Genomic DNA, 21,549 nt, shown 5'->3' with positions numbered 1-21,549 from the left:
CCTCTTACCCCGGAACTTCTTGGGTGGATTATCCAGATCGCCAGCTGCCGGCTCCACCACGCACCGATCATCCACCAGCCTGGAAAACAAGCAAGCAAACAACATTTTAGAGACAATCACATTACAGCCCAGACTTCAGCTAGCTAAGCAGCTTCGCCACAAACCACAGAGCTGCCAAAAAAGCTGCGCTATTGTCACATGTTTCAAGTCTAAACATCACTAATGTTACACAATGCTGGATCCACAAGACGACTTCCTGTGTTGTCTACCTAGATCTTTGGACTCCATAAATACCTATCAGCATAGCAGTTAGGTCCTCAATCAACCTACACCTATCAGGATTCTCCGCCATATATAACCTCCTGGGTTTTTCACTGTCCAGTGTTATGGGGCTGCACGCTTGCCCATCTATTAGTCCACTAGGATGAACCACTGCAGATATGCCTTGTTGGCAAAGCTTCTGATGTTCTATCTTGAGAATGCCCCCACTAGAACTCAGGGCACGTCTCCTCCGCGACTTATTTACCAATCCAGGCTGCAAAATCTCACATATAAATCCTGAAGGTGCTACTAAAGGGGAATCCCATACTTGGCAGCAGAGTCTCTCCATGCTAAGTATGGCACAGAAATAGGTGGCTTAGTAAACAGCCATCATGCCTCCTGGAACAACTCTAGGATTCCTGGCAGTATTTCGGAGCTTCTGCTTCTAACCCCAGCACAACTCGGTGGGAAAAAAAATATATATGAACCAACTGTACAAGAGGAAAGCATGAGACACAAAGATGGGCTCCAGACTGGAGCTTTCCCAAAAGTTTGGGAATATTTGGACCCAGGGCTTTGCCCTGGGCCTCTCTGTAAAACACATCCAGTTAACCGAACTAGTTTGAAGGGAGTTTTGAGCTCAGTTCTCATCTTCTCCAAACCAGTTCAACCATCCCCTTGTTTTAGCCTGCACTGCTCTGGCCCTTTGTATGTAATTATTCCGCCCTGATATGATAATTCAGGATCACATAACTTGCTAGGCAAGCATTCCCGTCTTATTAAGTGTGCCACTCCATACTCCTTGGGCCTCGCAATTCTGTGTTACAGCCCCCTTTTCTTCATGCTTTCGGTGGGTCCTCCACGAGCCACTGCTCCTCTTATTTCCAAGCTAGTGATCTGATATTATTACTGGGAAAGAGCATGTGATGGCAATACTGTTATGCAGCGGTGTTGGAACAATTTTTATAGTGGGGGTGCTGAGAGCCATTGAACCAAACTGTAAACCCTGTATATAATGGAAACCACTTCAAGCCAGTGCTATTATGGATGAATAGTTGATACTAAAAACTAGGGGATCACACACTTCGGTGCTTCTGTCAGCTAAGCTCACTGCACACAACAGGGACTCACATCCTTCCATTTTCTTCACTAGGTCGCTGTGTGCCCCCCTTCCATCCCTTTCTATTTCAGGGACCCCAATACCACCTCCCTCATGCCCAGGTCTCTGCATGTCCCCCATTCTCCCCTCACCTCCGGGGCTCTGGGTATGTCCCCTCAGTTTTAGGGGCATATGTAAAAACGTAAGTCGTTAAGCTTGTATAATTTCTGAAGTGTTGAAATAAAATTTTTCTTTCTGCCTGGGAGATAAGTCATTCAGGATGTCAATATTTAAAACTCCATTTAGATAATGGGCAGAGATGAAATGAGGGTATTATGCAGGAAGCCATTAATAGATGACATCAACCGATGCTTTGATCTATAGACGATTACAGACCTCATTAAAGATGATAGGTCTGCTAACCAAATGCCCGGGGCTCCATGTTCCTCCATTTCCTTCTTTGGGGCTTTTCTGATTTTCAGGAAAATCCATAGCGTTCTGCCCTTTGATGTCTAGAACTTTCCCTGACATTTTGGCATTGATCGGATATGATGTTTAGACATTATTGTGCTCCAGACAGACAGAGAAATGCCATCATGTTGAGTGTAGGACTTTACTTCGCCAAACAACAGACCAAAGCCAGACCTCCCTCCCCACGATACCTGATCCAGAACATGCCCAGATTTTGTTCTGCCAAACAAAATAACTTGACAGACGAGGGCTTGCAAAAGCAAAGCCACACCCTGTTTTGCCCACCTCTCATCTGAGTGTTACTCAACTGCTGCTCCACATGCCTCACCCTATCCAAACACAACATCTCATAGGTGTCAGGATCTCCCCCAGGCCCTGCAAGGAGGACCAGGCATAACTGGGGAACAAGCTCCTCCAGTGAGGCAAGCCAGACCTGCTATGCTACTTCATCCTTCCATCCTGGCCATTTAGGAGACATGCTGCGGGAAACTGCATGCTGTGGTAAGCACCTGTCTGCCTACGGGGAACATAAGAATGGCCAGACTGGGTCAGACCAACGGTCCATCTAGCCCAGTATCCTGTCTTGTGACAGTAGCCAATGCCAGGTGCTACAGAGGGAATGAACAGAACAGGCAATCACTGAGTGATCCACCACGTTGTCCATGCCTAGCTTCTGGCAAAGAGAGGCTAGGGATGCTCAGAGCATGAGGTTGCATCTCTGCCCATCCGTGTTAATGGTCATTGATGGACCTATCCTCCAGGAACATATCTAGTTCTTTTTTTAACCCTGTTATAGTTTTGGCCTTCACAACATCCTCTGGCAAGGAGTTCCACAGGTTGACTGTGCATTGTGTAAGGAAGTACTTCCTTGTGTTTGTTTTAAACCTGCAATTAATTTAATTGGGTGACCCCTCATTCTTGTGTTATGTGTGGGAGTAAATAACACTTCCTTATTCACTTTCTCCGCCCCATTCATGATGTTATAGCCTCTCTCATACCCGCCCCCAGTCATCTCTCTTCCACGCTGAAAAGTCCCAGTCTTTTTTAATCTCTCCTCATACGGAAGCAGTCCCATATCTCTAATCATTTTTGTTGCCCTTCTCTGTACACCTTTTCCAATTCTAATATCTCTTTTTTTGAGACGGGGCAACCAGATCTGCATGCAGTGTTCAGGGTGTGAGTGTACCATGGATTTATAAAGAGGCATTATGATATTTTCTGTCTTATTATCTATCCCTTTCCTAACAGTTCTTGACATTCTGCTAGCTTTTTTGATTGCCGCTGCAAATGGAGCAGATATTTTCAGAGAAATCAGAGGCTGTTCCCCCCCCCCCCCCGGCTGCTTAAGGCAATGGGGCTGAATTCAGCCAGCGGACAACACGTGGAGTGGCTAGAGGAAGGCAGATAGGCCACAGACTCCAAGGGATCTGAGATCAACTAATGGATCATCATCATCCCTCATGCACAGAGGGGGAACTGAGGCAGAGAGAGATTAAGCAATTTACCCCGCATTACCCGGGAGTTTGTGGCAGAGCTGTGAACTGAACTGGATCTCGTGAGTCCCAGGCCAATGCCTTAACCACACCCCACCCTTCCTCGCAGGATCGTGCCACCTGGTTGCACCAAAGTAATCTCACGAGTGGTTTTGCCACAAGCCTGCAGGGGGACACGACACCTTAGTGGATTGATAATGGAGTCCAGGGACTCTGAGGTCTCTGGTTCCCATAAGATGCTAACTGACTTGCCCAGGCAGAGGATTGCACTACACTCCTCTCCTCTCCCGTCCCCTAGAGGCTGCTGCTCTAACTCAGTGTGGAGACACCTCGGTGGGGTTGCAGAATGAACCACAGGCTGACATTGCTTGAGCTGAACTTGGTTTGGGCATAAAGAGACTCTGCTCCCACCCCGGCTAAATTCTGTCCTCAATACACGACCATGGGTCAGCCCCCTCTCTGCAGTAACCCCACTGCAATCAGTGGGATTATGCCACGGAGCAGCGTGGCCCAATCTAATGCTGGCAGGTAGAATACAAAGAGGGAAAGCTTCCCAGCACTCTGCCTTTCGGGGCACCCAGGATAGCACCACCAAGCACATCCACAAGCGCAGCTCAGACCTTCCAGCTTGCTCCCCTGAGCTCAGACACCAGCAGCCCAGCTCTGAAATAGCCATGAGCCGGAAAAACCACTCCAGCTACCTAGCAGCATTCATGTCCGAGCTCCTGGGAACAAACTGAAAGGACTGAGCACTGCTTGGGCCTGCGCTTATGCACTGATATTCCGCGGTGTCTGCAAACAAAATAGATATTCTGTTTGCAGAGAACTTCCCCGTCGTCTGAGCGGCTCTCCACCAGCCGCGCTCTGGCTGTGGGGAAAATTCCTTTCGATTGCTCCATCCAGAGGAATTTGGACTTTGCTCAAACTCACGGGGAACACTGAGACCCCAACGAGAGAAAAATGCCGCGGCATCCTTGAAATAGGAGGGGTGGGCAAGCGGAGACCAGAGAAGAGGTGGTTAAAAGAGAGCGAGCCAGGATATACTGGTATAAATCCAGAAGCCAGTGGGGTTACTCTGGATTGACACCCATGGGTCTCAGAGGTCAGAATCTGGCCCAAGTCTTTACCAACACCTCCTTCAAGAGACCTCTGACCTCTCCCTCTTCATTCCCGGTTTGCTGGAAGCCTGGGACAGGGATGCGGCAGCTTCCTGTTTAAGTCCCTTGGACGTTTTTTTAAAGCTATTGCAACAGAAGATCTCAGGCGCCTTAGAGATCAGTACCGCAGCTGGCACAACGGGGGCCTAAATTAATAGTAATAAAGTTTCATCTGCCACACTGATTCTGCCTGGCCCTCTCCCCATTCTCACCAAGCTACTCCGCAGCAGGTTGGAGGAGCACAACCCTCCAATAGTCGAGTTTATTAGGAATTGATCACACACAGCTCTGTCCAGTAACCACCACCAAGACGTGGGCTATAGACAGATCCCATAAACTGGGAGCCTGATACGAAGTCCATGAGGAAGACTCCCAGTGACTACACTAGGCTGTGGGGGAAGAGGATGTGGTATGGGGTGGGCCTTGTACTGAACCAATGCAATGTCTGTGAACCAATGCTGCACCGTAAGGAGGACGATTGTGCTGCTGGAGTTGTAAATGACGTCAGAAGTGCATTCAACTGTTGTCAGCTCCCAGGCTATCATCACAAGGCTTGTGAGCCTTGGTGGTTTTCTTCAGGCGCCAGCTCCTGGAGTCATGGGATAATCCAAGATTCTCAGCTTTCATTTAAAAAGAAAAGCAAGTCCCTAGCCCTCTGGTTGCAGAGAAAAGCTTAAAGGCTCAAAAACCAAAAAGTAAATAACCCTTCCCCACCGCCCAATGTGTATTATTTTCAAATCTCACGATCTTAAGTCCATTTCATGACGGGGGATGGGGAGGGAAGCTGACTCATGATTTTTGAGCACATGGAGTTGCCAATAGCGTGGATGAGAAGGAGAGTGGATAACAGAGACACTTTGCCCAAGGCCAGCATACGGTCTGCACTGCACTGCTAGAAGTAAGGGTGTGCTGCTGGAGTCTGACTTGGCATCAGAAGAGCGTGGCAATGCTAGAGTCTCAGAGGGGTGGGGGTGGGTACAGGCCAGAAAGGGAGGGGAAAGAAGGGAGCAGAGAGGAAGGGGGAGCCAGATACAGAGAAGTGGGGCAGGGAAAGAAGCTGCATTTCGCACAGCATGCACAGAGGCAGCGCAAGTGCAATGCTTCAATCAGGCCTGACTTCGGGGCTTGGGGGTTTTATTACCCAAGGGGACAGATTGCTCAAACAAACCTTGACTGTAGTCAAATGGGAGCAGTTAGATTGCAAGCAAATTAGGGGGGTTTCCCCCCTTATCTGTAGCCCAGGCTTCCTATGTGTACACACTTCCTCTAAAGCAGCTAATTACGGTCTCCCCTCCTGCCTTGCCATTCCCCAGCTGTAGCACTAGGAGGAAGCTAGAGATACGGGAGAAGGGAGAGTGCCCGTACTCTGCCCTCCCAGCTGGCCACATGCACACTGGGAACGTGGGTATGCGGCACACACACAGAGCCTGGTCGGGTTATACTCCTGGCAGAACGAGCGTGGACTTCAGCATGGGCTCAGCCTGAGTAAATCCCAAGGGAGCGATGTAGGACTTGATCTCTGGAACGGGAAAAGTCTCCACTGCCCCTTCTAGCTCAGCAAGAAGTGGAACGGAGGAGACGTCCTTAAATTAGAGCAACCAGAATTATATATACACTCAGCGGGGACCCAGGCAGGGCCTGCAGAAATTGTCCTTGCTCTTTTGTATGTCTAACTTCACCAAAAAGCTCCAAGCAGATGCACTTGTCTCTCTCCCTCCCCGCATTGTAATTCTGGATTGTGCTCTGATAAACCGGGAGTTTACTGGCTGTGGTACTGACTCACTGCCTGTCCTTGGGCAAGCCCCTTCGGCCAAAGTTTTCAAATTTCGGGCTGGGATTTGGGACAGAGCTGACGGGGTTCAGTCAGTCCAGCATCTATCCCCCATGGACTTTCAATGGGTGTTGGATGTCTGACACCCTTAGGCCACTCAGTCCTTGACTAAAGCCAGATTTCAAAGGTAGTTAGGTGCTTAAAGATGCAGCTCCTAAAGCATCTGGGCAAGGTGGGTCCCTAATTCCCATTGATTTCCACGAGAGTTAGGTGCCTTTTTCTGAAGGACCTGCGCTAGGAATTATTTTGAGGAAATTCTATGGCCCATGCTCCGCAGGTGGTCAGACCAGATGATCACAGCCGTCCCTTCTGGCCACAGAATCTCAGACTCTAACCTTCTTTGGTGCTTTTCAAATCCCAGTAGGTGTCTCGCCGCACTTTAGGTGCCTAAATAAAAGTGGCCTGATCAACAGCAGTTCCAAGCACCCCCAGCTCCCGCCGACTCCAGCCAAGTTCAAAAATGTGGGCCTTAACGGCTCTTCCCCTGCATTTACCACTCCCTAATACAGGGTTAATAACACGGACCCAGCTCGCTGCAAGTCTAAATTCATTAATGATCACAAAGTGGATTCAGATCCTTTGATCCTGGGATTACAAGCTCTATAGGAATGCAGAGAGTCTTATTTTTATTAAGCTGATACCCTGGAATAACGTTCTCCCATAAAACACCTGAAAACAAAGGCTCCTAATGCTGTTGACATGAGTCATCTATAATAGCGCAGAGGCACAGACATGACTCAACTCATGCCTGGTATTAGATGCCACTTTTTGGTGTGAGAAAGCTCACACGGGTAGAGCTGCCCATCCTATCAGAAGAGTATGGAGATGTGGGAGCCAATTTACATTCTGGATTTGGAAAGCTGCTGGCAGGACACTGGGGTGCCAAAATAATTGCTAGAATTGTTCTGTAAATGAGAATCAGGCCTTCAGTGTTTAAGCATCTGAGGAAAATACATTGAGAAGCAGCAGCCACGAATGTGTTTGTGAAACAAACAAATCATGCCACCTTTTAGTAAATTTCACCCTTTGAGAGGTTAACCAATGTAGAGCCTGATGCTACGTGGTGCGGTTTATTGCCCTCCATCCAGCAAAGCACATAAGCATCTGATTAACTTTAAGTACTCCTGTTGATATTAATGGGACTACTCGAACACTTCAAGTTAAGTACATGCTTAAGTGCCTGTCTGGATCGGGGCCAGCATGCTTCTCCGTTGCAGGATCAGGCTTTTAATGGATAGTTCTGTGGAAGCAGCAAATTTCAGCACTTGAAACACATTTGATAGGTCCTTAACTTTTTCCTGGGGGAAATCAGCCATATATAATGATGCTAGCTCTTAGGAAAAAGATTAATAACCATTTGGCCAGCAGAACTAGATTCCCTGGGAAGATGAAGAGTCACCACCTCAGGAGAACAGTTGTAGCCTTCACCAGAGGTGCATTGGGCTGGGTGGGTTTAGAGAAAAAGGGGCCAAATTCTGCTCTTAGTTCCCTGCAGTAGCACCAGTGCATTTGAAAGCAGATTTGAGCCCTGTGAATTCAAGCTTGCTGTGATGCAGCTGAGATGGACGATCCAAGTTTGCAAGCCAAATTACAGCAGGGCGGTAGCACTGCTCTAGTTAAGGTGGAGACTAATTCACCGTCTAGCAGCCAGTTTTCCTAAGTGCCCAAAATAATTGTGTGAGTAAGCTGCAGCTTACTCACCAATACCCTGCATGAGACTATCTCCCTAGGATGAAGCCTGCACATGCATTGGAATAGATCCTGGCAGCTGCATTAGAACGGTGCACTCGTCACATCCCATGAGCTGTAAGTTACTGAAGTGCTTCCAGCTGCCCGGTTGCAGGAAAGTACTGAGTTGGTGGCTGTATTTCTTATTTCACTGAGCTGTGGATTAAGCAGCGTTAGCTCAACTCTTCTGGAGCCCTTTAAAAACCAACCACCACGAATTGAATATAGTGCTGAGGACAGGGACCTGCTGGACAACTCTGAAGATGAATGTCCTCTCTTCACAGAGCGGGGACATCACAGATGCTTTTTCATCCCACCTTTGGGAGCCCTGTTCTGACCTTAGCCTCTCTGCAGAGGCTGCTAGTAATGGAACCGGATTAGTGCTGGTTCTGTCACACAGATAACTGTACTCTAAGCTCTGGACCAAAACCAGCAATGCCTCTCCCCCAGGTCATAGTCGCCAACTGAAATTAACTATTGGTCCTTCCCAGCCATGGCTGGATTCAAGCCAGCCAGTTGAAAGTGAGAGTCTCTGTATCCCTTTACCAACCCCCAAGCCAGCCAGTCCCCTATCAGCCGCTTTATCGTTCCACTGAGGACTACACCATTCAGTCTACAACCCCTTCCGAGAGGGACATGTAGAATCACGACTGTGGCAGCTACAAATCAGGCTGTTGGACTGGGCCAACCTCAGAGCACCACTGGCAGGAGGTTCAGGAGGAAAATACACTTCCTCCGTGTCCCTCTCTCCTCCTAATTGCCAGGAGACACGCTCTCTTGGACCCGGAGGTATAGTTGCCCTTTATCCAGCTCCATTTCCCTGAACTGCCCCACCTCTTCAATCCACCTGCAATCACAATACCAGTTATCAAAGGCGTGATTTCAAATTAAACAGCAGACACTTATTCAAGTATGTTTACACACAGCCCTTCCCCTCTGCGAGGCCCGGACTAGGCAATATGCATGCCCAGTGACTCATGCACAGCCGCTGCTTGCCGTACAGTCCATGAGCTTAGCTGACAAGCCCCAGGCATTGTATTCCCTGGAGACCCCTGAAAGGGCTTGCTAATAGGTATGGCCTGAATCAGCACTCTAACCATACTTCTCGTGAGCGATTGAGCCCAAAAAACGCACTTTTCCACGGCCCTGGTTCCATTTATTTTGCTTTGGCCATTAGAACTCAAGGTTGGAAGTGAGATGGCAAACAGCAAAGAGGCAGAAAGTGATTAGAGCATGGGCTCTAGTCCCTGTTCGGCCCTGGACTTGCAGTGTGATCACATATTTTAAAAAAAGCCTCTGTGCCTCGGTTTCCCCATCTATAAAGGAGGATAATGGTTGTCTGTTTTGTAAAGCAGTTTGAAATCCTTAGATAGAAAAATCTCTCAGTACCTAGTATTACTTACTAACAGCAATAACACCAGGGGATCGGTCATATCTTGGGGACACCTCTCCAGATTCCTCACCAGGATTTTGAAATCACCAAAGAAGAGACTATCCTCCACAGACTCCTTCCCAGGTTTTACAGTGAGCCCAGTGCCAGGCTTTATGCCTCTAGTCACTGCTGGGCAAGGTACCCGGGCAGGGAGGATCCATAAAGGTCAGAATTCTGTACCTCGTGATCAAGGCTCCATGCTTGGTTTCAAGCAGCTAAACAATAACCACAAACCAGGATTGTGGGGAGGGTGAGAGCGCGAACGAGCCGCACTGGTGGAAGGTGCTCAGATGCTCCAGTGCTGATGGCAGTAGAAGCACCTTCATAGAACTGACCAGACCTGGCCCTAGCACCAGACCTCCCCATGTGGACTTTGGATGATTGGAGGGCATGGCTTGTGTCTCTGCTTCCAGTAGTGTTGCCTTATGGCGGCACTTCAGGAAACAGCTCAGCTTTCACGCCATCCCACTGTCGTCTTTTAGTGCTTTGCGTCTTTCTGGGAAGCATTCCCCCCCCCCCCGCCCCCAAGGAGAAACAGGTCACTTGGGGATAGAGGTGGCATTGGCCTCTGATGAGTTCCAGCAGTTAAACGCGCCCCAGATCACTCCGCATGGGATGTTTTTAATGGCATTATTACTTAACATGTCAGGCACTGGGAGGGGGCCTCAGTGGTTAGACCTGCAGCGACTGTCAGGACTCCTGGGTTCCATTTCCAGCTCTGGAAGGAGGATGTGCTCAAAGTTCAGAACAGGAAACAGAGGCAGGATTCCTGGGTTCCTTTCTCTCTCTCTCTCCTCAGCCACCGACTTGCTGTGTAACCGTGCGTCACCTGTACAGTGGCTATAACAAAGATCACTGCCTCACCGTAAGATGGAGGTTGGGAGGTTTCCTTCATTAGTGTCTGTAAAGACCTTTGAGATTTTCACTTGCAAGGTGCCGTCTGAGAGACGCATTAATACTACAGAGGGAGATTTGCTGAGGCAGAAAGGGGACTTGGATGCTGAAAGTCAATAGGAGGTGGATGCTTAGCTACCCATTCTGCCTTTATAAATCTCACCCTGAAGTGATCTGTAGACGTAGGGCAAGGAGTGAAAGTGTATAAATTATTAGAAACATTCCCTAAGTGGCAAACCTATAGATCTCCTACGTTAGAAGGACTAAGGCACCAATGAATTGACTAAAGCTTTTCTCTCCCGAACCCTTTGCTTAGCAAAGCGTGTGACATGCAACTCCATGACCTTTGCAGCTGCTTTTGTCCTGGGCTGTTTGAAACTGCTGTTTCTTTAGACATCGTTTGTGGGCGGCAGCCAAACTATTTTCAGCAAAGTCATGCAGCAGCCGTTCCCCTCGGTGCACAAGTAGCTTCTAATCAGGCCTGGGGGGCAGATTGAGATCAGGGTTCGGGTTTCTCCATCAAACGAGCTCCTGGGGGGTGTACAGCCAGATAAAAGCTACCGCAAGGTCTGGCGCCATTAATACTTCTTCCGCCCCCCACCCCTTTTCCTCCACTGAGTTAATGGGAAACCTCTAAAACACTAACACTATTGTTAAAGGGTGTAACTGGCACTGTTTGGCCCTAGGATAATTCTCCCCACACATTTGGTCACTGCCACTATCTTAATCTTTGGAGATCACCCTTTCATTTCTCCAGGGAGTCTTTAATTACCTCCTCTATTCGTTCTAACTTGGTTATTTCTTCTAATTTAAGCATTCTGGCTAGTTTTATGCCCCAGTCCAGCGAAGTGCTTAAGCACCTGCATCACTTTAAGAAAGTGAGCAGTCCCATTCACTGCAGTGGGACTATTCAGGTATGAAGGTGCTTAAAGGCTATTCTAGACTGAGACCATGACACCACATGAGACTTGGGGGAACACTTTGTCTAGTGGTTAGAGCAGGAGACTGACGCTCTGAGTGCCCTCAGCTCCCATTGAAGTCAGTGGGAGTTGAGGAGGCTCAGCATACTGCAAAACTCAACCCTGGGCGTTAGGGTCTTGAGTTCTATTCCTGGTTCTGTCACTGAGTGCCCTTAGTCAAGTTTCTTCCCTGCTCTATGCCTCAGTTTCCCTATCTGTAAGATGAGGATGAATGACACCCTCCACAGACAAGCTGGGGTTGTGAGACTTAATTAACATTAACAAAGGACCAGATTCTGATAGCCTTACTCCACAGGGGGTCCCACTGACCTCAGTGAGGTTGTTTGAAGAGTAAAGTAATATACAGCATGGATAAAGCTATCCGAATCAGGCTAAAGTGCTTGGAGATCTTCCCGTGAGAACTGCAAAGTGCTGGTGTTTACTCTTAACAAGGGTCTCCATTCATTGACACAACAGACCCCAGGAATATAAGCTCACACAAGCCTCCATGCTGCCAGAACAAAAATTGAGTAGGGTTCCCTTGCAAGGTAGTGATATAACTTGCATTCATGTGTGTTTATGTAGGACATAAGCTTAGAGATTAGTTGGCCAATAGGTTCCTTGGCCGCTGCATGCCATAACTGATAGCTCAACAGTCTATTTTGGTGGCAAAAGCTTGATAATGACCATTAACTGTTCAAGATGCCCCTTGGCCATATTCTGGTCAAATTAGAACATAAGAGCAGCCATACTGGGTCAGACCAAAGGTCCATCTAGCCCAGTATCTGGTCTTCCAATAGTGGCCAATGCCTGGTGTCCTAAAGGAAATGACCAGAACAGGTAATCATCAAGCAATCCATCCCCTGTTGCCCATTCCCAGCTTCTGGCAAACAGAGGCTAGGGACACCATCCCGGTCCATCCTGGCTAATAGCCATTGATGGACCTCTCCTCCATGAACTTATCTAGTTCTTTTTTGAACCCGGTTATAGTCTTGGTCTTCACAACATCCTCTGGCAAGGAGTTCCACAGACTGACTGTGTGTTGTGTGGGGAAAAAAAATCCCTTTGTTTGTTTTAAACCTGCTGCCTATTAATTTCATTTGGTGACCCCTGGTTCTTGTGTTATGAGGAGTAAATAACACTTCCTTATCCACTTTCTCCACATCAGTCATGATTTTATAGACCTCTATCATATCCCCCCTTAGTCATCTCTTTTCCAAGCTGTATAGTCCCAGTCTTATTACTCTCTCCTCATATGGCAGCCATTCCGTACCCTTAATCATTTTTGTTGCCCATTCTGAACCTTTTCCCAATTCCAATATATTTTTTTTGAAATGGGGCGACCAGATCTGCATGCAGTATTCAAGATGTGGGCGTACCATGGATTTATATAGAGGCAATATGATATTTTATCTTATTATCTATCCCTTTCTTAATGATTCCCAATATTCTGTTCGCTTTTTTGACTGCCGCTGCACATTGAGTAGATGTTTTCAGAGAACTATCCACAATGACTCCAAGATCTCTCTCTTGAGTGGTAACAGCTAATTTAGATCCCATCATTTTATATGTATAGTTGGGATTATATTCTCCCCTTAGATTTCAGAGTAGCAGCCGTGTTAGTCTGTATCCGCAAAAAGAACAGGAGTACTTGTGGCACCTTAGAGACTAACAAATTTATTAGAGCATAATAATAATAAATAATAATAAATAATAGATGCATCCGAAGAAGTGGGTTGTAGCCCACGAAAGCTTATGCTCTAATAAATTTGTTAGTCTCTAAGGTGCCACAAGTACTCCTGTTCTCCCCTTAGAAACACACACACACCCCTCCCATTGCCCCCACTAACAAATCATGCTGGTGTCCAAGGGCAGAAGTTGGCCCGGTGCCTTCCATCCCACCAGAGGCTCTGAGCTGTAGCAGGGGGATGCTTCAGCTCCATGTACTAACAAGAGAACAAGTCCCACAGTTTAAAACTACCCCTAGAGAGATGGCTCACCGTAGACAGCCCAAAAAAAAAATCCACATAACTTCAGCCAGTGCAATTCCCACTTCAAAGACCCTTTTTAAAAATGATTTGTAGCATCTAGAAATCCCAGTCACTGTGCAAAACAGAACCAGACAACTGCCCCTGCCCAAAGAGCTTCCAATCTAAATAATTCAATCAAGTTCATCCCCCTGTATGCCTTTGAGGATTGTTCCTTATACACTATTTGTGTGAGTTCTACCAGTCTCCTTTTAAAGGACTCGAGCAACTACTTCCCTCCGGAGAGAAACCTGGTTAGTGTTCTGCTCCCTGTTACAGCCACCAAAGAAATTCTCTGGAGGAGGAGATCTAAGTTCCATTTCACCAGGTGTATGTAGCCATCCAACACCAAAGAGATCCTCAGAAAGGCAGAACCTTCTGTGTTAAAAAATGGCCTCTCAATGTCCCCTGTGAGTGCTTGGTTGGGTTTCCCCCCCCATATGCCACTGGGCCAAGTTCCAATCTGGCTCACACAGGTGCCAATCTGCCAGAACCCCAGTGATGTCCATGGAGCAGCACTTTGTAAGCCCCGTGACAGCAAGAGGAGCAATTGGGCCCATCACATGGGCAGACCGTTTCAGAGACAATCCTACCTGTAGCCTACGCTACATAATGCTTCCACTCATTATGGTTGCTTGGCACCTAGAACCAGCTTCCATCATTCAAGACACTCCAGCTAACCAAAAAGATTGCACTTCAGATTCTCTTTGTCAGCAATTCACCTTCCAGGACTGCAGCTTACTTTCCTCTCTGCTCTCTGGCTGCTGCTAGGGAGGATGTCAACACAGACGGATGGGGAGTTTCCGGTACTCTGCTCAGCTGAGTTTGAAGTGCTAGGGCCGGGGCTAGCTAAGCTATTTGACTAGCAAATGAACTAAACAAGATGCACACTGTGAAGAGGGCTCAGGAGACGCACTCTCAGCGAGTAACTCCACTTCTTTATCACAACAATGATTTAAGGTGTGATTGTGCAGTTCCTAGCATCAAGTACAAGGATTTCATGCCCTGATCAGAGTGGGGGTGTAACTGGGATAACAATGAGCAAAGGAAAAGATATCAGTCCAAATACAATGTCCCAATAGTGAGATCTGTTAGTGTGTGGAATCATCTCCCAAGGGAAGGAGTAGGAACCCCATTGCTTTAGTCACTGCCAACAAGACTGAACAAACCAACCATGGGGAAGAGACCTGGAGAACTGACCATAGGGGACAAAGCTGCATCGGCCTGGGAGGGCCCGGAAGGTCCAATAGGCCTGTGTCAGACAATGTCACCAATCTGGCATACAAGCTACCCAGAGCAGAACTGCGGAGGTTAAAGAGAGTCTGCATCAGTGACCGGGACAGCTCTAGCATGGAGCCAGCGTAGAGGAGATCTCACCAAAATGACCTTGGGAACATTTTCCCCACTAGTTCAGGGCCATGCACAGTACTTGCGTGTCTGCATATGTATGTGTAAGTTTGTGTGCAAGTGGGTCTGTTTATATGTGTGAAAATTTATGTGGGGTCGGGAAGGAATTTCTCCCAGGTCAGATTGGCAGCATCCTTGGGGGCGATTTCAACTTCCTTTGCAGCATCTAGGTGTGGGTCACTTGCCAGGATCCTGCCATTGAAGGGTCTTGGTGCATCTCGGTCCCTCCTATTCTCTGCCTGTAGCACAGTAATAGCTTAGGCTCCCGTGAGCTGTAATACGCGAGTCTCATTTCAGTTGTTGGGTTTAGGGTGTGGGGAGTGTTGGTGGCCTGTGATGTACTGGAGAGCAGACCGGATGATCTGGTGGTCTTCTCTGGCTTTATACTCTATGAGCACATTGTATGGGTGTGTTCATGTACGTATTTATAAACTTGGGTGCATGGTTGTAGGTGTGTTTTGTGCAGACACATGCATGTGTCAGTATCTGCCATCACCGTGTGTATTTATACCTGTGGCTGTCCATAGGCAAGCGTGTGGAGCTGAGTGTGTGCGCGCATCAAGGTGCGCGAGAATGATAATAGCTTATGGGATCAAATTCTGTTGGCAAGAGAGACAAACCTTTTCTGTGTTTCTCAAAAGCTTGTCTCTCATCAACAGAAGTTGGTCCAATAAAAGAGATGCCCTCACCCGCCTTGTCTCTCTAATATCCTGGGACTGAGACGGCTACAGCTACACTGCAGATCTGTGTGTGTCAGCAGGGACTCAGCCAGAGAGAACCATAGGGTGTGTCCATGTCCTGCAGTCTGAATAAAGAATCCTCTTTGCATGCAACACAGCCCAGTCCCACCTCCTCGCTATACCACAGGGGAATCCCTCAGTCTCTCTCCAGGGTACAAAAGACTCCTGTGGGGTAGTTGGGGAGGGAAAGAAACCAGTGTAAATGGAGGGGAACCAAACCTTTAGCACCCAGGACACAAAGCCGTGCGCTATCCAGCCAGTCCCCAAGTCGTATCGTGGATTTGCTGGCCCCACTTCAGTAGAGTGGCTTGCTTAGGGGAAAGATTGGCAAGAAGATGCCCAAAGCAGGGTGTCAGAGGGTCTGTCCCCTGGCCCAGAGCTGCCTTAACGTCACCCAAAAAAACCGCAGAGAGAATAGCCTGTCAGAGCCCCAGAGTTAAGGATATAGCCTTCTCCTGCCTCCCCCAGTGCACATAGTTCAAACTCCATGCAGGGGAATCATACAAGTTCAATATGGGAGCGACCTACCAGAGCATCAGCACAGACCCTCACAGGTGCAGAACACAGCCTCCCCGCACTGCCCAGAGCAAGGACCAAACAGTGCTTAGTTTGTAATGAAAGAGGTGCCAGGGCTCAAGCAATTTAACTTTCTCAACTGATGCAGCGAGCGGCCCAGAGGTGCCGGAGCTACGAACTGCTCAGCCCTGGCACTAACGAGGCACTGGGGACCATCGGTTATTTAACGGACCCAATACTTCAATATTAGTCTTGCCCATGATCTGCCACAGAACCTTACTGGGTACGTCCCCGTGCACCTCACCCCTGCTCCCCAGGGGCAGCAAAACGGATCCCAATTCCCACCCCAGCAACAGGTGAGGGGAAGCACAGTTGGCACACACAAGGTGACAGGGCTGCAGGCAGGCAGCAATTGTCAGACTGGAGCAGAGTCAAGGGCCACCCAGTCCAGAATCTGGTCTCCAACAGCTGCTTCCGAGGAAGGTGCAAGTAACCTTACCGCAGAATCCGCCTCACCCTGACCTCTCTAGTTCTCTCTAGCGCCTTTGACCCGAGGCAGCCAGCCAGCCCTTTCGGCCTCTACCTAGCCACACAGTCACTTCCTTTTTTTTTTTTACATAAATGAAAATAACCCAGCTCACTTAGCAGGCGGCCCCTTCCCCTCTCCGGTGCAGCCCCTCCAGGCGCTGGTCCACTCACCCCAGCGTGCTGATGAAGCCATTGACCGACCCTTCGGCGTACAGGGAAACGATGTCCCCGATGTGCAAGAAGCTGGACATCTCATTCATGATTCCCACGACCTGTCCCCGGCGGCGCCCTTCTTCCTGGAGTCGCGGTCCTCAGCCCAGTTCCACCACCACGTGGGTGCACGGGAACCAGCGGTCCAAAGGATCCTTCCCCAAACCCGGAGCGGAGCCAGGAGGGAAGAAGGGGGGGGGGGGGGGTACATGTGCTTCCCAGGGCAGGAGCGCGCAAACAGGCAGCGCTGGAGCTGGGCTGGGAGGGAGGGGGGGAAATCAATTACAGATTTGCATGAGGGCTCCGGCATAGTTTGCTACCTGCAGCCAATGACAACCGACCAGGAAGTCCTGCTGAACCCAAGCATGCAAATTTCGCCTGCATGGGGTGCCCCGCCGTCCCAGGCCCCACCCTTTCTCCCTCCAACTTGGGGGAACTCCTTGCTGCCCTGGAGCGGCCCCCGTGCGCCCAGGATCCCCATGCAGCGGGGTGGGGCTTTGAGACACACACACCGCTCGCCGGGGCTCGCTCCTACCGCACCCGTTCACACGGGAGAGCGAAGGCTGCTCTGCTTAGTGCAGCCCGGGCGGTCACGCTGCGCTTGTCGGCTTCCTGTGCTCAATGGTGCAGGAACAGTTTGTATAGTTGGGGGGGTGGGGGTGCGGCTGAGAGCCATTGAACCAAACTAACCCCTGGATATGATGGAAACCGCTGCAAGGTGGGGGGGGGGGGCCCCCCCCCCCCCCCCCCCCAGTTCCAGCACCTCTGTCCTGTGGGTGCCCGGGGGGCTCAGCCAGCGGGCTAGAGCCTTGGGGGCAGGTTCTCTGCCTTCCCCTCTGGTTTGGCTAGCAGCCCCTGGCTGGTACAGGCCCCGGGGCGATTTAACCCCAGCTGATGCATTTGCATGTTGGCCCTGCACCAGATCTCAGGGGAGCCACTAGGAAAGGGGGGAGGGAGGGTTAAACTGTGCAATGGGGCTTTGTAGCCCCTTGCCTTCAAAACGATGCTTCACTGATTTGGTTAAAGTTGTCTCCCCTTGACACACACGATGTCTAAGCCAGGAATCCGGACTCCTAGTCCCCCTGCTCCAACCCATAGACCCCACTCCCTCAGAGCCGAGAACCAAGGCAGAGCTGTCTTCCCAGCTTCTCCCCTGTTCTAACCCCTGCACTCCCCGCCCATCACAGAGCTGAGGACAATCCCAGGGTGCCAGCTCCCAGTCCACTGCTCTAACCATTTGACCACATTTCCCTCCTGGATTTGGGAGTCCTGACTTGCAGCCCACCATTCTCTAACCCACTAGACCCCCCCTCCCAAGCTAGGAACTGAACACCCCTGAGTCCTGACTCCCGGTCTCCTTGCTCTGATTTCTGGGTACTGAGATTAAGGATGAGAAGTTTCCCCCCCCCGGAAGGAACATTTGGGAGGAAGAGCAGCGTGTTCAGGAGAGAACGGCTCTTTCACACACTGCTGGAGAAGCCTGTGGGGGTTTATTAAATAGGGAGATTTCGACCCACAGTGTTCTCTGTTTCCTCTGGGACTTGGGGGGGGGGGGGGCGGGAAATTCAGCATTCACTGCACATGGGAATCCCCGGAACTAGTCACTTCTGATTGGTTGCAAAGCTCTCTGCGGGCTTGCGCCAACCTGCCTCAGAGACCTTACCTCCCTCCACCCTCAACTCATCCATCCCCAGCCCTCCCTCTGTCCTGCAGTCTGGCCCTAGGGGATAAGAGAGCCTTCACCTCTGCAGCCTACAAACCAACAGTGATGATAAAGCCTCATTTAGGGCCAGATTGGTCCCCACTCACATCTGAGGCAAGGACCAGACACCCTTACAACCCCTGAGGGCTAGCCACCCCAGAGGGCTTTGGGGGAAGGTGGAATTGGCCAGTTGTGGCAGGGACCGTGCCAGGTTCAGCACACTGGGAGGAGGTTTGGCATGGGGCTTTAATCTGGCCCATGCATAGCAAGGTGCTTTGAGAGGCAGTCTTACTACCCTAGAACACCCTCTGGAGAACGGGGGGGGGGGGGGGGGGGGAAGCCATCCCCAAAGCTTGGCTGGGTCTTATTGACACAATACATCTCACTGCACACAACACAGCCAAGAATCAGAGTCATGGATCCCATGCAAGAATAAGGATTAGGAGGAGACCTGTATGGGGGCAGAATATCCGACATCTGCCTACTGAAGCATCTGCTCTGGCCAGAGCCAGGTTCCTGGACTAGAAAGATCACAAGTCTCACCCAATCTGGCAGCGACTTTGTTCCTAATAAAGTGTCAGTGGAACAGCACCATAGCCTCCGAGCACCTTATGGACACTGTAGTCATTCCAGTTCCATACGTTTAAATGTGATTCTCGCTCTTGCCCACTAACAGCAAATAAAAAAAAAAAAAAAAAAAAAAAAAAATATGAGTCTTACGCTTTTGTGATTCATTTCCCCCAGCCCTTCCTTGCCAACAAACACCACACAACTTCTGAAATCTAAATCTTGCCCTAAAATGCTGTTTTTTTCTGCTAGGAAACAGACAAATCCCCTGGCAGAACAGGGAAAATCTAGTGCAATTCTTACAGGGAAGCGGTGAGTTCAGGTCCAGCAGGATTAGCTGCCTTTTCAGCACAGGACGAATTTAGCATCCCCTATCCCAGGGTGGTGGAGGTGAGAATCAGAGAGAAACTTATCTGGTTTTAGCTGCAGTGAAGTTTTCTCAACATGGGCTCAGAGAAAATACCTTCAGAAATCAAACACAAAGCTTGCCCACAAATACTCAACTGCTCTGATAAGAAGGAGGAACAGCCTCTCAGACATCATGTCAGGTGGAATATATTGTTCTAGGAATTAGAGCACAGGACTCCCCGATTCTCTTCCTGGCCCCATCACTCTTTTGCTATGTAACCTTGGACCAGTCGTGATCCCTCCATGCCTCAGCAAAATGGGGTTCATGATGTCAGTCACTCACATGGGTTTTGGTTAATTAGCATTTGCAACGTGCTTTTGAGATCCCTAAGTGAAACCTGCTTCAGAAGTGCAAAATATTGTACTGAACCAATGCAAGGCTGGCCTGATTTCTGCTCACCAAGAGAATAGGGGACATGAAGCAGAAACCATTTAAAATAATGTTATAAATAAGATCAAGCTCAGACAGTCAGATCCCATTTCTAGCACAGTCTGGTTCACAGGACTGGGTATTTTAGCTCAGCAACCCATCCAATTTGGTAGTACTGGCCAATACTTTATGTTTCGAAGGAAGGTGGAAACACTCTCCCAACACACCTCATTGTATTGTAAAATGCTGTCCAGGGCTGGGGGGGGGGGGGGGGTAAAGAACAGGTTTAGATACGTGGTACTTACAATCGAAGCCCTTTACAATGCTGGGAAAGGCTCATTATGCCCATTGTACAGATAGGGAAACTGTGGCTCCGATGCAGGTGACATGACTTACCCAACACAATGCAGTGTTCTTCCCGGCTCTGCTATGGGTAAACCCCAAATCCTCTGCTTCTCCAACTTGATGTTCTAACAATTGGGCCATGCTGCATCCTAGAGGGCAGCTCTCCAGTTAAATGGTTAATCTATGGAGCAAAGATGAACCTCAATCAAAACCTAGGATCCTAGTCACCCCACATCCCCCCCCCCCCCCCCCCCCCAACAGTAGGACAGATCAGATCCACAAAATCCAAAACTTCAGTCTCAGCCCCCCCACCCCCTGGGGTTAAACCCCTTTGAGCTCAGCTGGTGCAAACCTTAAGCTTCACTTATGTCAGTACTGGATACAAATATATCCATCCCCGTGACATGCAGTAAATGGAGGGGCCTCACCAGCCACTAATAAACTATTTGAAACAAGAATCCAGTACTGTGGGCAAGCAATTTCTCAGAGATTACTGTATTTGTCTGTTGGTTCAGGAGCTGAGCCATCAGCCCTCTGCATCATAACCACCACCCCAGACATGCTATAATCACTCAGAAAGACACTGCCTGCCACGTGGCTTTTGCCTAATGAATCTCTGCTTATTCACTTGCAGACTGATGGACTTTTATGCCACAGTTTGCTGGGGGAGTATGAAATTGGGCGGGTTTTGCACCCCTCGGGTCTCAGTTTAAGATACTGGATTAAATGCAGGAGACAAGAGCAGAAGATGTACTGTACGCACAGGGCATGGTAGAGGACCCAGGGCTCCCAATGGATGCTTAAGCCCTACTGACCGACTACAGCAGGAGTTCGGGTGAAGGAAAGGGCCAGGATTGGGCCCATTACTCCATAGCCAGGTAGACCGAGGGCAGGCCTTAAGCCCCTTGGGTCTGAATAGACGTTAGCTGCTTGGTCAGACAGATGGGCGGCCAAGTGGAGGTGTGAGCCACTGGATGCATGGGTTGTGCGTCCCCAGTCCAAGAGAGCGGGGGCACGTTGCGGCTCCCCACTCCAGAGCCCAGCTCTTTAACTCAAGCTGTAATGACTCATGCGTGTAGCACTGCAGGCCCTGGGTTCAGACCCAACAGCTTGATAGTTCAACCCTACGGGGCCGGGCTTGGGCTGAGAGGTTGTCAAGCCCGTGGTTGGCCCCTGGGTAGTGTTGGAGGGAGGTGGCCTCATCATAGGGGTCTAGTTTCTCATTTTGGGTTTTAAAAAAAGGGACCACTAAGCTCGATTTGCTTCTAGAAGAGGGAGCAGTTTAAGGGAGATGGCCCAGGGAGCGAGTGCATAGGGGCTATTGGTGGAAGGGGGGGGGTTAAGGAAGGATAGAAAGGAGGAGAGGAAGACAAGAGACAGGCCACAGCCAACCTGCCATTGTTT

At 49.5% G+C, this 21,549-nt stretch overlaps 1 protein-coding gene across 1 annotated transcript in view; it reads right to left on the bottom strand.

Annotated features, from left to right (window-relative positions):
- The window catches only part of LOC113407113 (inositol 1,4,5-trisphosphate receptor type 3), a 90,319-nt gene extending 73,431 nt beyond the window's left edge, over window positions 1-16,888 (bottom strand). Inside the window, exons 1-2 of the mRNA XM_026655169.1 lie at window positions 16,715-16,888; window positions 9-79 (exon numbers count right to left, since the gene is read on the bottom strand). Of these exons, the coding sequence (XP_026510954.1) occupies window positions 9-79; window positions 16,715-16,803 (160 nt within the window). The 5' untranslated portion in view covers window positions 16,804-16,888. The remainder of the gene's footprint in view (window positions 1-8; window positions 80-16,714) is intronic.
- Between the last annotated feature and the right edge of the window lie 4,661 nt (window positions 16,889-21,549).

The sequence above is a fragment of the Terrapene carolina genome, unplaced genomic scaffold (assembly GCF_002925995.2).
Source record: "Terrapene carolina triunguis isolate 2854851 unplaced genomic scaffold, T_m_triunguis-2.0 Scaffold198, whole genome shotgun sequence".
In the NCBI taxonomy this organism is placed as follows: Eukaryota; Metazoa; Chordata; order Testudines; family Emydidae; genus Terrapene; species Terrapene triunguis.
The sequence above is the reverse complement of the archived record's forward strand: the minus strand, read 5'-3'. Positions and strand labels throughout refer to the sequence as shown.